This window comes from Chrysemys picta, chromosome 21 (genome assembly GCF_011386835.1).
Source record: "Chrysemys picta bellii isolate R12L10 chromosome 21, ASM1138683v2, whole genome shotgun sequence".
In the NCBI taxonomy this organism is placed as follows: domain Eukaryota; kingdom Metazoa; phylum Chordata; order Testudines; family Emydidae; genus Chrysemys; species Chrysemys picta.
Window position 1 is genome coordinate 1850019 of NC_088811.1, and position 19842 is coordinate 1869860.

A 19842-nucleotide genomic window follows, 5' to 3' on the forward strand; every position below is an offset into this window, starting at 1 on the left:
GACGGGGGCGCTGGGGCGCTGCGCACCCCCTGGCTGGTGGGGGTCCCGCACCCCGGGGTTACAGTCCGGTTCAAGGGCTCTCAGCGCCCCCGGCTCCTCCCGCAGCCCCGGGGTCCCCTGGCCGCGCTCCCCGTGTCTGCAGAGCCCGGCCCCGGGCGGCGCGTGGGCAGCAGCCGGCGGGGGACACGCTCCGCCCGCGGGTCCCAGCCAGGCGGGGGCGGCCGGGGAATCCCGCCCCGCCCCGGCGCGGCGCGGGAGGGGCTCGGAGCCGGGGAGCGCGGCCAGGCATGCGCCTGCCCGCGCCGCCCCGCCCCGAGCCGGGAGCCCGGCCACCGGGACAGCGGGCTGCGGGCTGCTCCAGCCCCGCCAGGTAAGAGCCGGAGCCCGCCGGGGCTCGGGGGCGGAATGCATCGGGGGCGGGGGGCTGCAGCCGGGGGAGGCGCGTCCCCGCGTAGCACGGGGCTGGAGTGGCCGCCCCTGGCGCTGGACAGGCGGGGACACCCAGCGCCCCCCCGCCCCCGGTGCTGGGGGGTGCGCCGAGCCCTGCCCCCCCCCCGGACACCTGGACACCTGCCCGGGGCTCCGCCCACACCTGGGCACCGGGCTACCCCGGGGACTTCACTCGCCCGGACCCTGTGCCCTGGGGCTGGCTGCCTGGGACCGCCCGACTACCGCCTGGGAACCCCCGCCTGGAACCCGAGCGCTTCCCCGGCTGCCTTCCTCCTCCACGAGCCCCGGAGACTTGTCGGGGCTTGGCCGGATTGTTTCCCTTCCCACTCCGGCCACCCAGCTGTAGCTGCAGTGATGTAGATCAGGGGCTGTCAGCGCGTGCTGGATTCATGCTTGCAGGAGCTCAGTCACCTCGCTGTAGAAAATCCCTCTGGTCAGTAACCTGCTGGATTTCGCTTCCTAAACTGGTTTTAGCCACTTTCGAGAGAGATTTTTTTAAAAATGTTTGGAAACGGTTTGTACTTCTCTGTCCCCGCTGCGGCTGGGCAGGTGAGGGGCCCTGGCTTCGTCCCTGCGGCAGGGACCATGTCTGCCTCCGAGAGGGGACTAGGATTCTGGTGTGTTCCCATCCTTTGTTTGCTGGCAGGAACGAAGGGACCAAGTGGGAGGAGGTGCTGCATGCACCGCAGGGCACGTCACCCGCACCTGTCCGAGAGAACTGGCCGGTCCGGCCATCCATGGCGCTGTCAGTGGCCTGCAGCTTTTGATGAGGGATTCTGTTCTGCAAGTGCAGGTGCTGGAGTGGATGCTCTAATGGGTCTTTTCCATCTCTACCTTCTCTGATCCTATAGTCCCATTACCAAAAAATTGACTCATTTTCAGCTAAGGCTGCAAAATAGCCTAATACTCCAGACCTGTATGTGAGAACAGCGTGTGTTAGAAATACCAACAGCCATCCAATGGAAAAAGGACACTTCCCATCCAGCTCCATCTCACCCTGTTCAAACTAAACTAGCTGGTCTGAAATGTCTCGCAGGAAGTCCTCTGTATTCACAACCAAACAGCATGGTGTTTGCCACTATTAGTAAGCTTTCTTATACAGAACAAGCAGAGACTCTAATTTCTGCAGGTCCCTGCAGCATATCAACCAGCACTTGATTTTCACTCCCAAATTATTGAATCTTGAACCCTTGGGAAGGCAGGGTTGAATTATTCATAACCACAGAGACATGGTTCAGAATTGGAAAAGTTAGATGCTAAAAAGGCCTTTTTAGACTGTCCTCCTCCCATTGCACTGTACTGCCCTCTTTTACACAGTCTAGCTATTGTCTGATCTAGCATTAAAGGATTCAGGCAATGGGGTTTCTATCATTTCCATGGGTGATTCTTTTACAGCCTCATTCTTGCCTTAAAACTTCCCTTTACTGATTTCCTCTCATTACTCCTTCCTCAAGGACTTAACACATTGGAGCCAAATAACAGCAACTCAGATTTCCCTTAATAACTGTAAAATGTAAAGGTTTATTGTTTGGGAAGCAGGGTGGGAGGTAAACAAATTAGGCATTTAAATGTGGTTCTGTTTGTTTTATAACCCACATATTGCTCTGTTCATCACATAACACACTCCAGTGGATTGAAAACGGACTAAAAGGCCACCAACAAAGAGCAATGCTAATTGGCGATGTATTGAATCGGGGGGAGCTATCTAGTGCTATAGAAATCAGTGCTAGGTATGGTCTTGTTTAACATTTTCATGAATGATCTAGAAGAGGGTGAACAGCATCTTAATGAAATGTACCAATGATATTAATTGGGAGCATTTGAGAATATCCTTGAGGACAGAGAAATAAAAAATGGGGCATGGAAAGATTAAAAACCTAGCCAGTGAAGTGAGCTGAACATGGGGAGGAGAGAGGAATGCAGTGGGGAGTAATTGGAACATTTGTGCTGGAAAGCAGAAATGCTGCGCGCACCGTTGGGGTGATGGCAGGCGAGCAGTGAGACAGGAGTTTGTGCTGTGGGGTGGCTGCCAAGCAGGCCAGGTTACCGGGGGCTGCATGTGAAGAGACAGCCTGGCATGGAGGAAGGAGCCAATGGTTGCTCTGTGCTGCTCTGGTGCAATCACATCTAGCCCAGGGGTCAGTTCTGGGCATCGCGTTGCTGGGAAATATTGGCAAACCGGTGGGAGCTCAGAGATACTCAGACGAGGGGCTTGGCTGAGGAGTGTAGAGTAAATATAGCTGAGGATGTACAGCCTGGATAAATCCAAGTGAGGTGTGATAGTCCGCCAAGGAGGTAGAGGAATTATTGGTGGGAGGAAGGAGGGTGTTTACGAATATTAATAGCAGTGAGCTCTCTTGGTCTGCGGAACAACATATGAATAATACTCATATCGCATGTTCAATTATTGGACTCAACACCAGGTAACTGGGTGAAATCACTGGCTGTGTTCTGCAGGAGATCAGACTGGATGATTCTAGTAGTCCCTTCTGGCCTTGATTAGACTATGAATCTGTTTTCCCTGTAGATCTCAAAGCACTGTGCAAAGGGGGGCCCAACATTACTGATGCCAATAACTTTGCAGTGGAAGGGGTAAAAGTACTGCCACTTCGTGAACGTAAAACTAGAGGAAACACTAGAAGAGGTACAATAGGGAAGAGTCCTGTATTTGCAGAGATGGACTGGAAGATCTAATAGGTCATTTCCATCTGTAACTCCTGTGATTCCAGGAATTGTCCCTCTAGACTCACAAAAACTTCCACGATGCTTGTCTGGTGTTGGCCTTGCCCAGAGGCAATGTCCAGGCTCCAGCAAGGATTCCAGGGTAGAAACAAGGATTCAGAGGTGTGTGGTAGCCTTTGCTCTGACCCAAGAGACGCAGAGTCTGCCACAAGTAAACACAGCCCAGGAGGCAGGTGGTACAGATTACAAGAATACATGCCACCGATAATCTTAGTGCGATGTGTGCACAAATGAACATCCTGCCATAAACTCCTGTGTGTATCTCGATCGTTAAATGCTCCGGTAATCAGATACAAGCCTGTAGCTACTCTTGCTGTCGTCAGCATATTCACAGCACCTCTGCCGTGTAGATTGCAGTTTAGACCACCCGACCTGAGAAATGAATGTCAGCCTAAGCTTTGGTTCTGACAAGACGTTCCTACAGCTAGCAAGGACTCGCCACTTATCTAGTGTGCACGTCGAATTCCTCTTGCAGCGTCGGTGACATCTCACACTCGTGGACAGGTGAGGATGAGATGAGGCGCCCAGCGTGTGCTGGTTACAATGGTGGTGTTGAGAATGGGTTTCCCTCCCCTGTCTAGAGCTGAAAATAGGGACCCTTCTGAAGCAGGCAATAATCTGTTGCAAGTGAAAATGGGCTTTTGTAAAAGCTCTTAATGGTCTATCCTCTAAAATCACTTGGATTCACCTTTGTGTTGGCTTAGTCAGCCTGTTAATTACATTTCAGAGCAGGCATAGGGGTGAAAATCTTCAGCTCCTTTTCCCCGCAGTGGGAGCATGAACACTGCAGGGATGCAGGATTTGGCTCTGTAGAGACGTGAACTGGTTGCCTCTGGTTGAGAGGCTGTGATGTCTCTGAATTGTTCCAGTGCCCTGATACTGCTGCAATGGGCGCTGCATTCAAACACATCAGAGCTTCGGCAGTTTTGGTTAGCAGCCATATGCAGGAAAGAAGGCCTCCTCTCCACCTCTATGTTTGAAATAAGGAACATTTGTTTCTTAAAAGCCTGTCATTTTTAAATATTTCTTTCTACTCTTTTTCTGGGCCTTCCCCTCCAAAACCAAACTAACAAACAAAAGGCAAGTTTGTATTCTTGGCAGCTTCCACACACTGTATCTTTATTCAGACCCATGTGAACCACAGAAAGAAGAGGTTGCACCTGGTGAATTTAGTTAGATGTAACTTAATAACTGCCTACCCCAGCACTATTTAGCTGCTATTTTGTCTGGACTGGAAGTAGTTTAAAGTAAATGACTGTGAGGAATCTGTTGCAGCCTTAGGGTTATTCTATTCTCTAGGCACACATGAAACACATTTGTGTATATGGCAGTTTGCAGCATGTATCAAGATGGGAATAAGCTGCTTTATTAGAACACTAATACCGGCTCTTACAGAGATCCTTTCATCAGTGCATCTCAAAGTGCTTTACAGAGGAGAGCAGTCTCACTCAGCTGTTTGATTACTCCCGGCTGCAGAATCAAAGTGTCCTAAGGGGCTACTGGAGAAATGCCCACGTCACGAGAAGGTATTTCTTGACAGTCTCTTTCAGAGCGGCTGCGGAGAGAGGAAGACACCACCAGCCCAGAGCTCAGCCTAAAATGATCGGGACCTCTCCCTTCCTTGGGGCTTGGCAGCTGCCCCTGCTGGCCCACAGGTCAAGGGGCCCGAACTCAGGTCGCCCGTGACGTTGCGTTGTTGCAAAGGAGATTCCGTTTATTCGGAGGAGAGCTTTTGTGCCTGTCGTTTCTCTTCATCGCTTCTTGAGTTAAAGCGCCGGGGCAGTTATGGCACGGCCTAAATAATTAAAATGGTCGCTGTGTTTCGTTAGCCTCTTTGGGGTGTGTTTTCACAGCGGATAATATTGGCATCATTTAAGTTTAATATTTAATGAGTTCTGCAAAAACAGCAGCTGTAGCCGCTCAATACTAATATAGCCCAGGTAATGCAATGCCATACAGTACAGAATAACTATAGCTCTGTCACATGTCCATAACTATAGCAGCCAGAGAGCAAAAGCATTTTATTTTTTTTAAACGGGGCATGCCGGTGGTGGTGGTGTTCCGACTTAAGGATATTGGAAATGGAGGCAGCATTTACAAGAAGATCTGCTTGTTCTTGTCTGTTCTCACCTCCTTGGGTCCGGATGGATGGCTTTGTCTTGTTGCCCTAGTAAAATAATTGCCAGCCCCCTGCTCTGGGATTTCTCCTGCTGCCCTCTGAAGAGTGCCCTGCTGGCCAGGCAGCTGCTGCCCGTGCAGTCGGGGGAAGTGATGTTCAGCGGGGGATTCTGGATCTCTGGCTCGAAGCAGCTGAAGATGGCAAACTTGGCAGAGCTAATGCACGCAAGCTTCCTCTGGCCGGCAGTGCCTGCTGTGTTTTTAGTGCTTCCTAGCACCTGATCGGTGCAGCAGCTCGCCTGCCCGCCTGGCCAGTCTTGGGGGGAGTGGCTGCCCTCAAATCCGGCGAGGAGAGAGAGTGAGTGATGGAGACGCTGCTCCATACTCCGAGAGGCACCTGGCCCAGCTGTCAGGTTGGGCAACAAAATGCCTTTAAGCTTATTGTTGGTGTCTTGGGGCCAGATTCTTCTGTTACTCCACTGGTGTAAAGCTGGAGTGGCTCCCTTGAAGCTGCCCCTCCCGTGTTTGTCTGTCTGACCACCTGTGGTATCTTGCCATAATCCTAGCCTTTGAGCTCTCCAGGCAGAGCCCGTCTTTGCTCAGGCTCGTTTGGGGCCTGTGGGTGCCACAGAAATATAAATAAATGCTACTAACAAAGACATGGCTCCCGAGAGTGGAGAGCAGGATTAAACACCTCCCCTCCGTCTCCCTGCTCTGCTGCAGTTCAAGTTACTAAGTCCTATCCAGCTTCCAGAGCGGGCTGGTGGGTGCTGGCGTCTATGCCCAAGCTAGGAGGATACAGCAAGTTCTTGTGTCGCTTCTCACGTAGCTGCTGCAGAAGGCGGAAAAGCCACTATTGATTTTCCTCGATTTTTCTTTCTGAAAAATGATTCCCAGTGATGTGATTTTTCACAGAGCCAAACGTCTCGCAGTTCGCGTGCGTCCTGCCGGCAGCGTGAGAGGAGCCGCCTTCCTACATCAGCTGAGGACAGCACTGAAGAGCCCCGTCACCACATCTGCGGTTTGAAAGGGTTTGTCAGTGCTGCGCCCAGGGAGTTACAAGCACTTCGCTTTGCTAAGAGGTTCAGAACCTCACATCAACCTTCTGGGGACTGATAGGAGACTCCCTTTTTAATAGAATGTGCATAGTCCAGTTGGTTCCGTAGCTGGCCCCCCTTGGAAAGGTGAAGTTATGAATGCGTGATAAGTGGAGTTTCCTGACAGAGAGCAAGGAGACTAAAAAATGTGTGTTTCTCTGATACGCATGAAACTGGCCCTTTCTGTGAGCCATGCAATCAGTGGAGCCATCGTGTTAATTTAGCACCAAAGAGACATTAGGAACAACATCGGCATCTTTCACCTGGGCTGCCATGGGTTGTGTTCTCCTGCCACCCTCCCAAATCCTAACGAGGAACAGCCCTGCCCCCACTCTGCCTTCCCTGAATGACGTGTCCTATATTTAACTCAGTCCAAGGAAGGCCCTTTCCAGAGTGTGTGTGTGTGTGTGTGTGTGTGTGTGTGCGCGTGCGCGTGCAGAAAGAATATAACTCCCAAAGTTCTGGCCTTCTGTTGAAGCTGTTCTTGGTTTCACTTCCAACCTTCTGAAATCTTGCCTGGGCAGACCCCAGATTAGGTGTCTGATAACAGCTTTTGAACCAACCTACTGCATTGGAGCCAGGAACTTAGACGTGCCAGGCTAGACTGTATCCCATTCTGTGGCCAGTCAACTGCTGGCCAAGAAGGGTGGAGAATTCCAAGGTATAGCAGGACTCGCTCTGCAGGCTTTGCAGAGCATCGGATTTCTCTGGAAATGCCATGAAAAATCCTGTGCCACTCCTACAGATCCCACAATCGGCCCTGTGTGAATCCACCCTCTTTGACCACTAGTGTCTGTGCTTTTGTTGTCCTCTACATTCATGGTTTGGACATGCAGATAGGAAATGAATAACTTTCTCCTTAGTGTTTTTTTCCCCAGTGAGTTATTTTCTTAAATCCCTATTTATTTTAACTTTCCTTTCTCATTCTCTGCTTGGTATCCCACTAATTTAGTGCTTGCAGGAAGCAGAGATGATGTTGGGAGATGTTGCTAAGAGGAGTCATTGGTTGGAGACTTGTTTCCTTGTGCAACAGGGCATTGGCCAGTGGTGCGAGTAGCCCTTAGTAAGAGCATACAAGAGGGGTGATGCCTGGGTTTGGGGTGCAGCCTGTGTCAGTAATGCATGGACCAGTAAGTAGGGTGCTTGTATGTGTAGAATCCTTAGCTTGATTGACAGGTGGAAAACTGAGATTGCATGGAAGAATGAAGTGCAAACCCAGCAGGAGGGTTATACAATGGGGCCCTTTGCTTGCTCATGTTTAAAATGTGTTTGCAGACGTGAGCTGCTGGAAATTACACCCCAGCCTGTCCTTCCACTGTGTACGTGGGTGAGCCATTCTGGAACCCAAGCAGCGCTGGTGCGTGGTTAAATACGTGCCATTCAGCTAATGTCTAGGGGATTATTACAGATCTTTAGTGAATAATGAGTCTTTCATACACGCAAGTATCATTCATTCCCAGGACTGCACTGTGTGGCACCGCTGCCTCTTCTTACAGCTAAATGGCAATTATAAAACTGAATAAGGTGAGAAGTCCTCGCTGTGCATTTACCCTGCGCTCTTGTTACTGGTGGCAGGAAGCAAGAGAGGGAAGAATGAGTCTTCAGCCATGTGTGGGGATTAGCTATGGGATTCCCATTAATGTTAGTGGGACTCACCTGGATACGTCTCTGTCCACATAGGGGGGACATAGCCCCGGCTGCCAGTGACATTGGCCCATCACAGAGTTTGGAAGGTGTTTTATCATTACCATTGTGATGATGACACCTGAACTCTGTGAAGGCCAAGGATCTGGCCAATCTGCTTGGGAACCCGTATTTGCAAGGGTCTGTAACTGGTCTGGAAGATCCACTGTGGGTGGACACTTAATTCTTTTTTTGTCTTCTGTCTTCTTCCCCTTCCGCCCTTCTCAAGTGTCAAAACGCCCCAAAGGAAAATTAAACTGCCAAATGCTGTACAAAGTACAAGTGCTGCCGAAAGGGGGAACTTCTGCATTGTGGCTGAAATTCTGTCTGTCTTAGTGCACTAGACATTGCAAGAGCTCTCTCCACAGCACATGGCTATGGCATACTGCCGAAGTGAACTCTGAATTTCCCTGATTCTGCGCCTCTGGCTTAGTCCCTCCACTCACTTTTGTGTCGTTTAATGCAAGGTGTAATTTACCGCTGGCTGCTGTACACTTTCTGCAGTGTGGGGACTGGTGTTGTACGGCAAACAGCACAGCAGTCTGCACACTTTGTTTGTTTTTCCATAGTTATCTTTTAAGAAAGAAAATACAGCTTTTTTTCAGATAGAAAACTAAGAATAGCTCCCTGCAGCTTGGCTGAGATTCTGAGTCTCCGTTTCATTCATCCTGTGGCAATCAAAAGGAATCCTGTTGGCTTTCATCCTCTGGATTAGTAACACAGGAGTTGTCACAGATCCGTTGGGCCTGACCTAATGTCCAGATTGCCCCTGGCCTGCCACTACTTGGTGCTCCAGAGGAGACTGCAAACAAATGGTTGCACTTGGGCAATTGTGAGCAGTTCGTTTTGGAGGTGGGAGACCCCTCCCTGGTGGCCAGGCATTGCCTGGGAGCAGGAGTGAGTGATTAGCCGGTCACCATTTAGACCAGCTCGCTCTCGGAGGGTCATTGTACACAGAGAGTTTGATGTGTGTCCGCCCAGACCCTCTTCTAGGGCCTGACTGCAGTGAGCTTCTCTGCTCCTTTGACTCCTGGAGATGAATCTGTACTGAGATGTGAGGTTGTCATGGAGTCCCCGGGCGATGCTCTGGAACTGCTCCCCACAAAGCCAGTCAGGACTTTGGGGAGCCTCCTCTCCCTCGGAGCAGACAGTCTTCAGGGCAAGAAACTCACACGGCTTCACCTCCTGGGTGTCTCCTTGGAGCATTTAGCAAATGCCCCTCTGTGCGCTTCCCACAGCGAGTCCGCCCAGGCGCCGGGTCCTGGGGAAGCCAGAGGTCCTGCACGCACCCCCACTTCCCAGTCAGACGTGACTCTTAGCCAGCCAATAAAACAGAGGTTTATTAGATGACCGGAACACGGTTTAAAACAGGGCTTGTTGGTCCAGTGAATGGGACCCCTCCACCAGGTCCATTCTGGGGCCCAGCGAGCCCGACACCCCCATCTGCCCTCACTCCTAGTCCCCAGCCAACTCCAAACTGAAAACCCCTCCAGCCCCTCCTTTCTGGCCATTGTCTCTTTCCCGGGTCAGGAGATCACCTGATCTTTGTCTCCAACACCTTCAGTTGGTACCTTGCAGAGGTGGGGCCCAGGCTATCAGTTGCTAGGAGACAGAATGTCGGGCATTTATGTACACTGGCCCTTTGCTCTGCAGCAACCATACACCCTTATCCCACCCCCTAGATACTTAAAGGTTTCAGAGTAGCAGCCGTGTTAGTCTGTATCCGCAAAAAGAAGAACAGGAGGACTTGTGGCACCTTAGAGACTAACAAATTTATTAGAGCATAAGCTTTCGTGGACTACAGCCCACTTCTTCGGATGCATATGAAGAAGTGGGCTGTAGTCCACGAAAGCTTATGCTCTAATAAATTTGTTAGTCTCTAAGGTGCCACAAGTCCTCCTGTTCTTCTTTTTGCTAGATACTTAAGAACTGCATAGGGGAAACTGAGGCACCCACACAGTATTCAGAGAAAACATTCAGAACATTCCCAGTTCGTCACAGAGGTGTCTGGGGAGCTGAGCTGTGACTGGCAGACAGATTGTGAGACAGGCAGGGGTTCTCTTTGATGGAAAATAGGTTACAGCTTGTGCAGCATTAGGACTGGCCTGCTGAGTGCACCAGCTACAACCCTTGCATCTTCAAGAACGGCTTCAAAGAGAAGCCAGGAAATGACTCCCTCTGGCACAAGGCTGCTGTGCTGTGACTCCCAGCTCTGCGGAAATCACAGAAAGGCTGGGCTGGAAGGGCCCTCGAGAGGTCGTCAAGTCCAACCCCTGTGCTGAGGCAGGGCCAGGTAACCCTAGACCATCCCTGACAGGTGTTTGTCCAACCTGTTCTCAAAAACCTCCAGTGATGACAGGGATTCCACAACCTCCCTTGGAACCTGTTCCAGAGCTTAACTTCCCTAACATCTAACCTAAATCTCCCATTGCTTCCGTGGACATGGAGAACGATTGCTCACCATCCTCCGTATAACAGCCCTTGACATGTTTGAGGACTGTATCAGATTCCTCCTCGGTCTCTTTTCTCAGGACTAAACATGCCTGGTTTTTTTAACCTTTCCTCACAGGTCAGGTTTTCTAAACCTTTTATTATTTCTGTTGCTCTCCTCTGGTCTCTGTCTGTTTGTCTACAACCTTTCTAAAGTACACAGCTGGGGCCTCGCCAGTGCTGCAGACAGCGAGACCATCACCTCTCATGTCTTACACACAACGTTCCTGTTAACACACCCCAGAATGATACCAGCCTTTGTTGCAGATGCATCACATTGTTGACTCCCATTCTGTGTGTGATCCAGTATAACCCCCAGATGTTTGCCAGCAGTGCTGTACTATCACCTCGACAGTTATTCCCCATTTTGTAGTTGCGCATATGATTTTTCCTTGTCTTTATTGAATTTCATCTTGCTGAATTCAGACCAATTCTCCAATTTGTCAAGGTTGTTTAGAATTGTAATCCTGCTCTCCAAAGTGCTTGCAACCCCTCCAAGCATGGTGTCATCTGCAGATTTTATAAACTTACTTTCCACCCACTAGCCAAGTCATTAATGAAAATGTGGACCCATGACTGACCCCTGAAGCTCATTACACACGTCCTCTGTGAGAAGCCCTGCTTCAGGGAAAGGTGTGTGTGTGCTGGGGGGGGGGCACTGTTGTGTGTGTGAGGGGGTATTGAGTATGTTTGAACAGAAGGCTGGGAAATCAAACCATAGAACTGAGTGCATCACTCATCTCAGCTCAGGAGGGTGATGCATGACTACATTAAAGTGAAGAGGGGTTGAGTTACGACCAGCTCTGTCCCCTGAACTCCCCCCGTCAGTTCCTATCTGACCAAAGCCCCAGCCTTGCTGGCTGCTCCATGCCCTAAATTGGGGAAAACCCATCTTGTCCCGTGGGATCTGAGTGTGTGGTGAAGCCATACCCGTCACGGTGCATTCCTGCACTGCTTCCGTACAGAAAGGCACTTGCCAGAGTGCAAGTCTCTTTCAGTGGTTACTTTTAGCCATCGTTGTGTTCTAAATAAAACCTGATAGCAATGAAAGCAAACTGGAAAAGACAAACCCAGGAAGAACGCTGCTCACTCCCAGCATCTGAGTTTCTGGGCTGTGAAGCTGCACAGATTAGTTGTCATGATTAATGGCCCTGGTCCAAGCTCTCTGCTTTCAAAGGCTGTGTAATGCTGCCACACTGTTTGGATGGCTGCAATGTTTTGCCACCGCCGCATGGTAATGTAACGTTCCTCTCTGCGGTGCTATACGAACACATGGCGAGGATGCGCCTCTCTGGCGTGGCTGCATCGGGTCCCGTTTCATCCGAGTCCCTGCTTCCTTAGACAGAGCGTCTCCACTGACTGTAACTGGTGTGACTCCGGATGCAGCCCTCGTGGGGAACAATCAAGCGGGAAGGGTGGCCCTGTGGCTCTCGTGCGTAGCATGTGACCGGAGTGCAGGTCGCTGGCCAGCGGCTGACCTGGTTATACCAGCACTCGGTTAGAATGAGAGGGCTTTGCCTTGTTGCCACAGTACTGCAGCCACTGCCTCAGTTTCCCTTGCCAGTCTCTCAAAGCTAAAGCAAAACTCCATCTCTTCTGGGATAACGAGTCCACTCAGAAGGCCCAAATCGAGCCCATGGCTTCTCTGGTCCTAGCCTCTGTCACAGGCTTGTCCCGGAGCATCCTGGGGGGACTGACCGGGGCCTCTGCCCTTCCTCGCTCAGAAGCTCCAGCTTTGGGCCCCTAAATAACAGGCAGATGCCTCGTGCGTGCCTCAGGCACAGGTGTTGCTGTTGCCCAAGCCCATTTCCTGCCCCGAGTGCTGACGCTGAAGGAGTCACAGAGGGAAATCGTATCCTTACACGTAACAGTCGAGTCTCCTGGGGGCTGTAACGCTTCAGCCCCATTTCTGTGTTGTGCTTAGTGTGCGGGTGCAGTGTGGTGCTGGTGTCCTGGGATACACAGGAGGTCAGACTACGTGATCTAGATGGTGCCTTCTGGCCTTAAACTCTCTCGACCTAGAAAGCAAAACCAGCAGCAGCTCCCACCTGTTTAGGGGTCAGGCAATGAACTTTTGAAACTGCAGCTGGGGTGCAGAGGATCCTAGCGATTCCTTCAGTCTGTGAGGACAAGCTGCCAGGGGGCTCGATCGTCTGACACGCGATCTCAGCCAAACTGGTTGAAACCGCTGGGGATAGAACTTGGGATCGGCTATCTTGTAGGACCTAGAGCAGTGGTTTTCAACCTTCTTCGCTTGCACAGGGTGACCCTATTTCCCTGTGCTGAAAACTGGTAAAATTACTCGTATGCAAGCAAGTTCACCGGCAATCAATCAGAACCATGCAGGACAAACGTTCAAATTAACATCAAGTTGACGGAGCCCCTGTTAAAAAGAAATACTGCGGAGTTGGATTCTTTTTATTTACCTTCTGATCTTTAAGGCTTTAGAGCTCACACAGGGAGGGGTGACAGCCCCCCAACCTCTCCACCCACACACAGTCACATGGGAAGAGGTGACACACACACCCCTATCCCCCACACACGGGGAAAAGTGACACACACACACACACACGCATACACCTCTCTCACACAAGTGGTGATTGACCGGCCTGGACTGCGTGATCCACTGACTGTCTTCCATTTCTAGCTTTTGTGATCATCCTGGCAGTCAGGGACCAGCAGGAAGGGGAGAGGGGGGTGCACCATAAACATCTATATTATCTGTAGAACTTCCTTATGAAGGGCCCGGGGCTCTGATACTAGGATTCCTGGAAGACCTAGTCTGTCCTGCCAGAAAAGCAAGCCATGGAAATGGAGGTAAATACCTTTTGGATTTTTTTGATAATTTTTTCTTTTCTGAAATCCAGTGTTTGCATAAAATAAACTTTGAGTTCCCTACAAGCTGCACTTCAATTCAGTTTGGAGGGGGAGAAGCATTGAAGGTATCTTAGTCTAGTTTTCACTCCCCGTCAGGGCTTTGGAGCAGAGCCCGGAGCTGGAGCGCGGAGCAGCTCCAGAGCAGTGGAGCTGCAGGTTTTTGCCTGGAGCTGGAGCAGAGCTGGAGCACAGCTCCAAAGCCCTGCTCCCCATTACAATTTTCAGCTCAGAAAAAGCTCCCTTGCTTAACCTACAGAAAAGAAAAAGTTGCAAACTTCATCGTCCTGCTTTCTCTGTCGCTGAATATATTTAACCTTTCAACAGCACACTTGGGGACATAATCCAATGGGAAAGCTGAAAAATGGAAACATAATGTTAAATAGCTAAAATGGGTTATTCTCCGAGCTCATTTAAACACAACCTGGGAAATGATTTATAGCAGTGTTCCAGGAGTGCTCGGAGGCCCTGGAATATCGAGGCATAGTACTTTACCACCTGTGCATAGCAGGACAGGTCCTGCCCCAAAGAGCTTACAGCTCAAATACGAAAGACACGAAAGGGGTAGGCGGCAGAGAGCATCGCGGTCCCTGTTCTTCAGATCTGAGACATAGGGAGCCTGTGACTTGCCCAAAGTCACTTGGAGTCTTTGGCAGCGGCAGGAGTTGAACATAGATCTCCTGAGCCCCATTCAGCGTCTTAATCACAATCCTTTTTCCTCTCCTGGCGTAGTCTTTGATGTCGTCTTACCAGCTTTTATTGGTAAAATCCAGAAACGCTGGGTATCCTGTATTCTGGGTATAAGTACAGAATTGTTAATAGTATTTCTAGGTGAAGGGGAGTGTTGATGAAATTGTAGTGCACAAATGAAAGTACCTCACTTTCCACTTGTCTAATAACCCCAAGCTAGAGGTGGGAAAGATGTCTAGGGTCCTTTCTAGTTCCTCCTTCTGCACGGGTTGAATCTTTCCCTTCAGTGAGTTCTTCAGTGCTCTGCCCAGCCCAGGTTTAAATCATGCAAGTGGTGAGGTTTCCATGCTTTGGTGAAACCAGAACACCTAACGTTTCACCGCTTCCTTGTATAGATTTGCAACAGGGCAAGGGAATCCATGTGCTGCCGAAATAGGTGCTAGGCTGCCAAAGAAGTCCAGGAGACCTGAACTCAAGGTGTCCTGTGTAAGGAAGGTGAAAGTGAAATGCTGTTCTGGACGGGATTCAGATTCCTGGCTTGTGTTTATTCACAAGGAGTCTAATTATAGCACCTTACCTTGCATCCTTTAGAAGGGCAATGATTTCCCCTCTCTGTAAGGGGTCAAAATTAATGCTTGTCTTGTGCCAAAGAATGAGTGTCCCAGTTGGGTTTGTCTGATATGATACGTTTGAGGGTTCGGACTTGTGCTGGTTGTGCCTGAACTGCTGGAAGAGGCATTTGGCCGAATATATATTTATACCCTTGATGATGGTTGGGTTGCCATGGCAGTCAAAAAGAGAGGGAGCTAGTGTATCCTCTGCAGAAATAGCGACATAGTTTCAATAGTCGAAGTGGATTTTTAACAGATGTGGCTGGATTTCACCAGGTATCTGTAAAATCATTCCCGTGTTACCCCCGACTTCCCGTCTCAGGCTGAGGATGAGCCGCAGAGCCCCCAAGCAGCTCTGACTTGGTTTTCTATTTTTAGTGTGCGTTTATATATTTAGATTTCCCCGGGTACCCGTCAAACACTCTGCACGTTACAGCCGTTGAAAATAGGAACCGCAAATGAGACCCAGACCTCCTGGAAAGGGAAAATCTCCCCAGCCCCAGAAGACCCCATTAAAACACTCTCCCAGTCTCAGCCCCAATCAGTCCCAGCCCACATGGAAGCCTGTAAAAACAGGTGATTCTCATCCTGAAGGGGGCTGGCAAACCCGGGAGAGAAGCAAGTCCAGATTAAGACAGGCGCATTTGTAGATCTCTGTGCCAAAGGCCCCAGCTCCTGGAGTCTTGTGATGAGTTCAGACTACCCACTTGCCTTTTCTTTTTAAATGAAAGTTTTAGTTTTTGTGGCTGTGAAGGGGCAATAGAAACCCAGGATAACTGGTGTGGTGATGCCCTCCTTAGTCTGTGGGCAGCCTGAAACAACAGCTCTGGGAGCTGCACCATGCATCTCAGTGGGGTCTTATTGCCAAGACTCCATGCTCTGGGGGTTCCTGTGCTGCTGCCCCTGTAACTCCTGCGGGAGGGTGGGGCTGTGGGGTGGTTCCTTCTCATGGGGTGCTTAGTCCTGCTTTGGGTGCACAAGGAAGGGCGAGAACGAAGGCCGGGAGTTCCTGGGCCAGGCGCGTGGGCGTTGGCCTGTGTCAGGCGAGCAGGCGACTCGGTCACGTTCACCCCCATGCACCATCCTGCTGCCCCTGAGCTGGGACGTGTCATCCCGGGCTCCAGCCACAGCTTCAGCCGTTGCTGGGCTTCTGAGCACCTGCAAAGACCTGTGACAGGGAGATGCTTACGGAGGGTCTCTGGGGGTGGGCGTGCCTCCGGGGAGGTGTTGGGGGGAGCTGAGAGGGCAGACCCCCAGGCGGGGCGTTATTGGTCATACAAAAACAGCAAGGAGTCTGGTGGCACCTTAAAGACTAACAGATTTATTTGGGCATAAGCTTTCGTGGGTAAAAACCTCACTGTTATAGTCCTAGCCTTCACAACCTCCTCAGGCAAGGAGTTCCACAAGTTGACTGTGCGCCATGTGAAGAACTTCCTTTTTTCTGTTTTAAACCTGCTGCCCATTAATTTCATTTGGTGGCCCCTAGTTCTTATATTAGGGGAACAAGTAAATAACTTTTCCTTATTCCCTTTTCCACACCACTCATGATTTTATATACCTCTATCATATCCCCTCTTAGTCTCCTTTTTTTCCAAGCTGAAAAGTCCTAGCCTCTTTAATCTCTCCTCATACGGGACCCGTTCCAAACCCCTAATCATTTTAGTTGCCCTTCTCTGAACCTTTTCTAGTGCCAGTATATCTTTTTTGAGATGAGGAGACCACATCTGTACGCAGTATTCAAGATGTGGACGTACCATGTATTTATATAAGGGCAATAAGATATTCTCCGTCTTCTATCCCTTTTTTTAATTATTCCTAACATCCTGTTTGCTTTTTTGACGGCTGCTGCACACTGCGTGGACGTCTTCAGAGAACTATCCACGATCTCTTTCCTGATTAGTTGTAGCTAAATTAGCCCCCATCATATTGTATGTATAGTTGGGGTTATTTTTTTCCAATGTGCATTACTTTACATTTATCCACATTAAATTTCATTTGCCATTTTGTTGCCCAATCACTTAGTTTTGTGAGATCTTTTTGAAGTTCTTCACAATCTGCTTTGGTCTTAACTATCTTGAGCAGTTTAGTATTGTCTGCAAACTTTGCCACCTCACTGTTTACCCCTTTCTCCGGATCTTTTATGAATAAGTTGAATAGGATTGGTCCTAGGACTGACCCTTGGGGAACGCCACTAGTTACCCCTCTCCATTCTGAAAATTTACCATTTATTCCCTGTCTTTCAACCAGTTCTCAATCCATGAAAGGACCTTCCCCCTTATCCCATGACAGCTTAATTTACGTAAGAGCCTTTGGTGAGGGACCTTGTCAAAGGCTTTCTGGAAATCTAAGTACACTATGTCCACTAGATCCCCCTTGTCCACATGTTTGTTGACCCCTTCAAAGAACTCTAATAGTTTAGTAAGACATGATTTCCCTTTACAGGGCCACTGCTCCAGGGGGGGCGATTACCTTCCTGGCCTAGCAAATGCTGGGGTGTGGGCCTGTCTTCCTCACTGAGGAAGCAGCATGTGGTGGTGCTGATGATCTCGATTTCCAGGCACTGGAGTCTCGGGGGTTGCGAGTGTTTTAATGAAAAACGTATCTTATTTTTAAGTCTCTGTAACTGCAGCAAAACGCTTTTCAGATTAAACAGTGAATCACATTGTGACAGCTAATGTCAAATACTTTCCGTTAAGTACGATTCATTAAGCAGAGTCTGAAGAGAATACAACACAAAATTAACTTCAAGTGCATGATAAAGGGAGCGGTTTTTTTTAATTAACCAAATATCAAGTTGCTGGTTTTGGAGGGACATCTGTAGAAATTGTACATTTTCCTGATTTTTCCCCAAACTAACCTTGATAAGGAAACATTAAGAAACAAAACAAATCTCAACTTGTGACAGAATATGTAGCAATTTTCTCCTGCCACTGGCAGCGCTGCGGCCACTACAACCCAAAGAGTGATGCAGACAAACACTCCCTCCCCCTCCGATAACTTTCCCTTCTTTCTTAGGGGTGCAGACACTGAACCACAGGTAAAGCTCCTTGTAGCTCGGCTGCTGTTGTCTCTGTGTGAGTCGGGGCTCACAAGCCCCCCACAGTGATGCAGTGGTATACGTTGGGTTATCAGGATTCCAGCATCTGCTGAAAGTCAGACCTCCAGAGCCAGAGTTCCTAGGCCCATCACTTCATTCTCTGTTAAGTGCAGTGATTTTACAAACCCTCCTGCGCGGCTGGAGCCTGGCCCAGGATAGTCTCTGACTCTCAGGTTCTGTCTCATAATTGGTGGAAGAATAAGAACTCCAGCGCTTCTGCCATGCACGCACCTTGGGTGGCCCGTGGGCAGAGCTGCTGCGCTGTGCCACGCCATCTCGGGGATGCAGGGTGTTCTGCCATGGAGCACTGTGCATGTGACGCTCCCAATGGCAATGCAAGAGCGTGAGTACCAACTTCAGGGCAGACTGCGAGAAACCGGGGCACCAACCTCTGTGATTTCACCATCCAACTGCACCGAGTGCGGCCTCCTCAGGCACTGAACGTGGAGTCACAGTCCCCTGGCACAGGCGCCGACTTTCAAAAGTGCCGGGGGCTTGACCCCCAGCTCTGCCCCAGGTCCCTCCCCCACTCCACCCCTTCCCCCAAGCGTTTGCATTCACACCTATTTAAACATGGGGTAGCGAGCCCAGACCCTGCCAGTCACACACCTCCAGGGACAGTTCTGGGTCTGCACGACGCAGGCTGCGTTTGGAGCTGGATTGTGCTTAGCTGTACTTCCGGGGGGCGGGGGGCTGTGCACACGAAGCCGTCTGTGCGGAGCGGCACCCCCCGTGTGCTGGCTAGACCTGCTGTGGAGCTGGTGCCCTTCCCTGGTAGCCTGCAATCTAATAGTTATTCCTGGGTTTTACCCAAGCTCCCAGCATCTTGTGACTGGCCATGAAGGGGGGTTGGGTTGGGTGACGTTAGTACTGGGGGACGGTGCTGGATTGACAGCCCTGACCCCCTCGGCATTAGCCACATGGGGAGCCGCAGTGCCAGTTTGCCCTGCCCGTTTGTCTCCCCTTTGTCCTGGAGGGACCTGCGCTGGGGACGGCAGCGTTCAGCTGCGTGTCCATTGCGCACACAGCAGTAGGGACGACGGGCAAAACGTATGAGAGGGGCTTTTAACCTGCCAGACCCTCTGTATTCCTGCAGGTTCCGGAGTCGTTTGGTGTTGGGTCCTCCCTTGCAGCGAGCGATCCCTCCCTAAGGCGCCCTGGATGGATTGCACTCTGCTGTAGGATGTATTTACTTCCCTCCTTCTTCCTTGTACGTCATCCACAACTTGCCTCATCTGAAGGTGCCTCCACCCTCCACCATGAATGATGATCAGAGACTACACAACAATGCGGTAGCTTGGCTGGTCTGCTCGGGGGTCTCCGTTCTAGCCAACACCTGGGGGATTCTGAGTGTAAGTGCCAAGCAGAAGAAATGGAAGCCCCTGGAGTTCCTTATCTGCACACTGGCTGGGACTCACATCCTTAACATAGCCATCCCCATTACTATGTACTCTGTGATCGAGCTCCGGCGGCAGCGCTCAGACTATGAATGGAGCGAAGGCCTCTGCAAGGTCTTTGTCTCCACCTTCTATACCTTAACCTTGGTCACCTGCTTCTCAGTCACCTCCCTGTCCTACCATCGGATGTGGATGGTCCGCTGGCCAGTCAATTACAGGTAAATTTCTCTCTCCCTCCTTTTCTACCTCAATCACATTTTTATTTTTAAAACATGATAAAAATCCCTCGAGTGCAATGACATGCATTCCAAGCTGGCATGAAGTAAGTCTAGAGATGGGGAGCCCCTTGTAGATAGAAACGGACTGACCCTGGCGACCAGCTCTGAGCAGCACACCCAGCATGGTTTCAGTTAAAATCTCGGCTTTTAGAATGAGCTAATCCATTGCCACGTTCTGGGAGCATGATGGATTGGAAAGCTGACTCCCTCTGCACTTCCCTGCCGAGATGAGAGTCCAGAGTTCTGTATTTCCCTCGCCCCAGAACCGGAACTAGGAAGATAAAAAAACGCTTTTCAGTTCCCCCTTCAAACAGC

At 50.3% G+C, this 19842-nt stretch overlaps 1 protein-coding gene across 5 annotated transcripts in view; it reads left to right on the forward strand.

Moving 5' to 3' along the window:
• The first annotated feature begins 240 nt into the window (after positions 1 to 240).
• The window catches only part of GPR153 (G protein-coupled receptor 153), a 51120-nt gene continuing 31518 nt past the window's right edge, over positions 241 to 19842 (forward strand). For 4 of the 5 annotated variants that reach the window (XR_010594296.1, XR_010594297.1, XM_065575398.1 and 1 more), the window contains exons 1-2: positions 241 to 370; positions 18949 to 19467. Coding sequence is in view for 3 of the 5 variants with exons in the window: in XM_065575398.1 (XP_065431470.1) it covers positions 19112 to 19467 (356 nt within the window). In the remaining 2 variants the exon portion in view is untranslated. Of the gene's footprint in view, positions 371 to 407; positions 884 to 18948; positions 19468 to 19842 lie in introns of those variants that run through there. The other variant, XM_065575399.1, reaches the window with a different exon arrangement.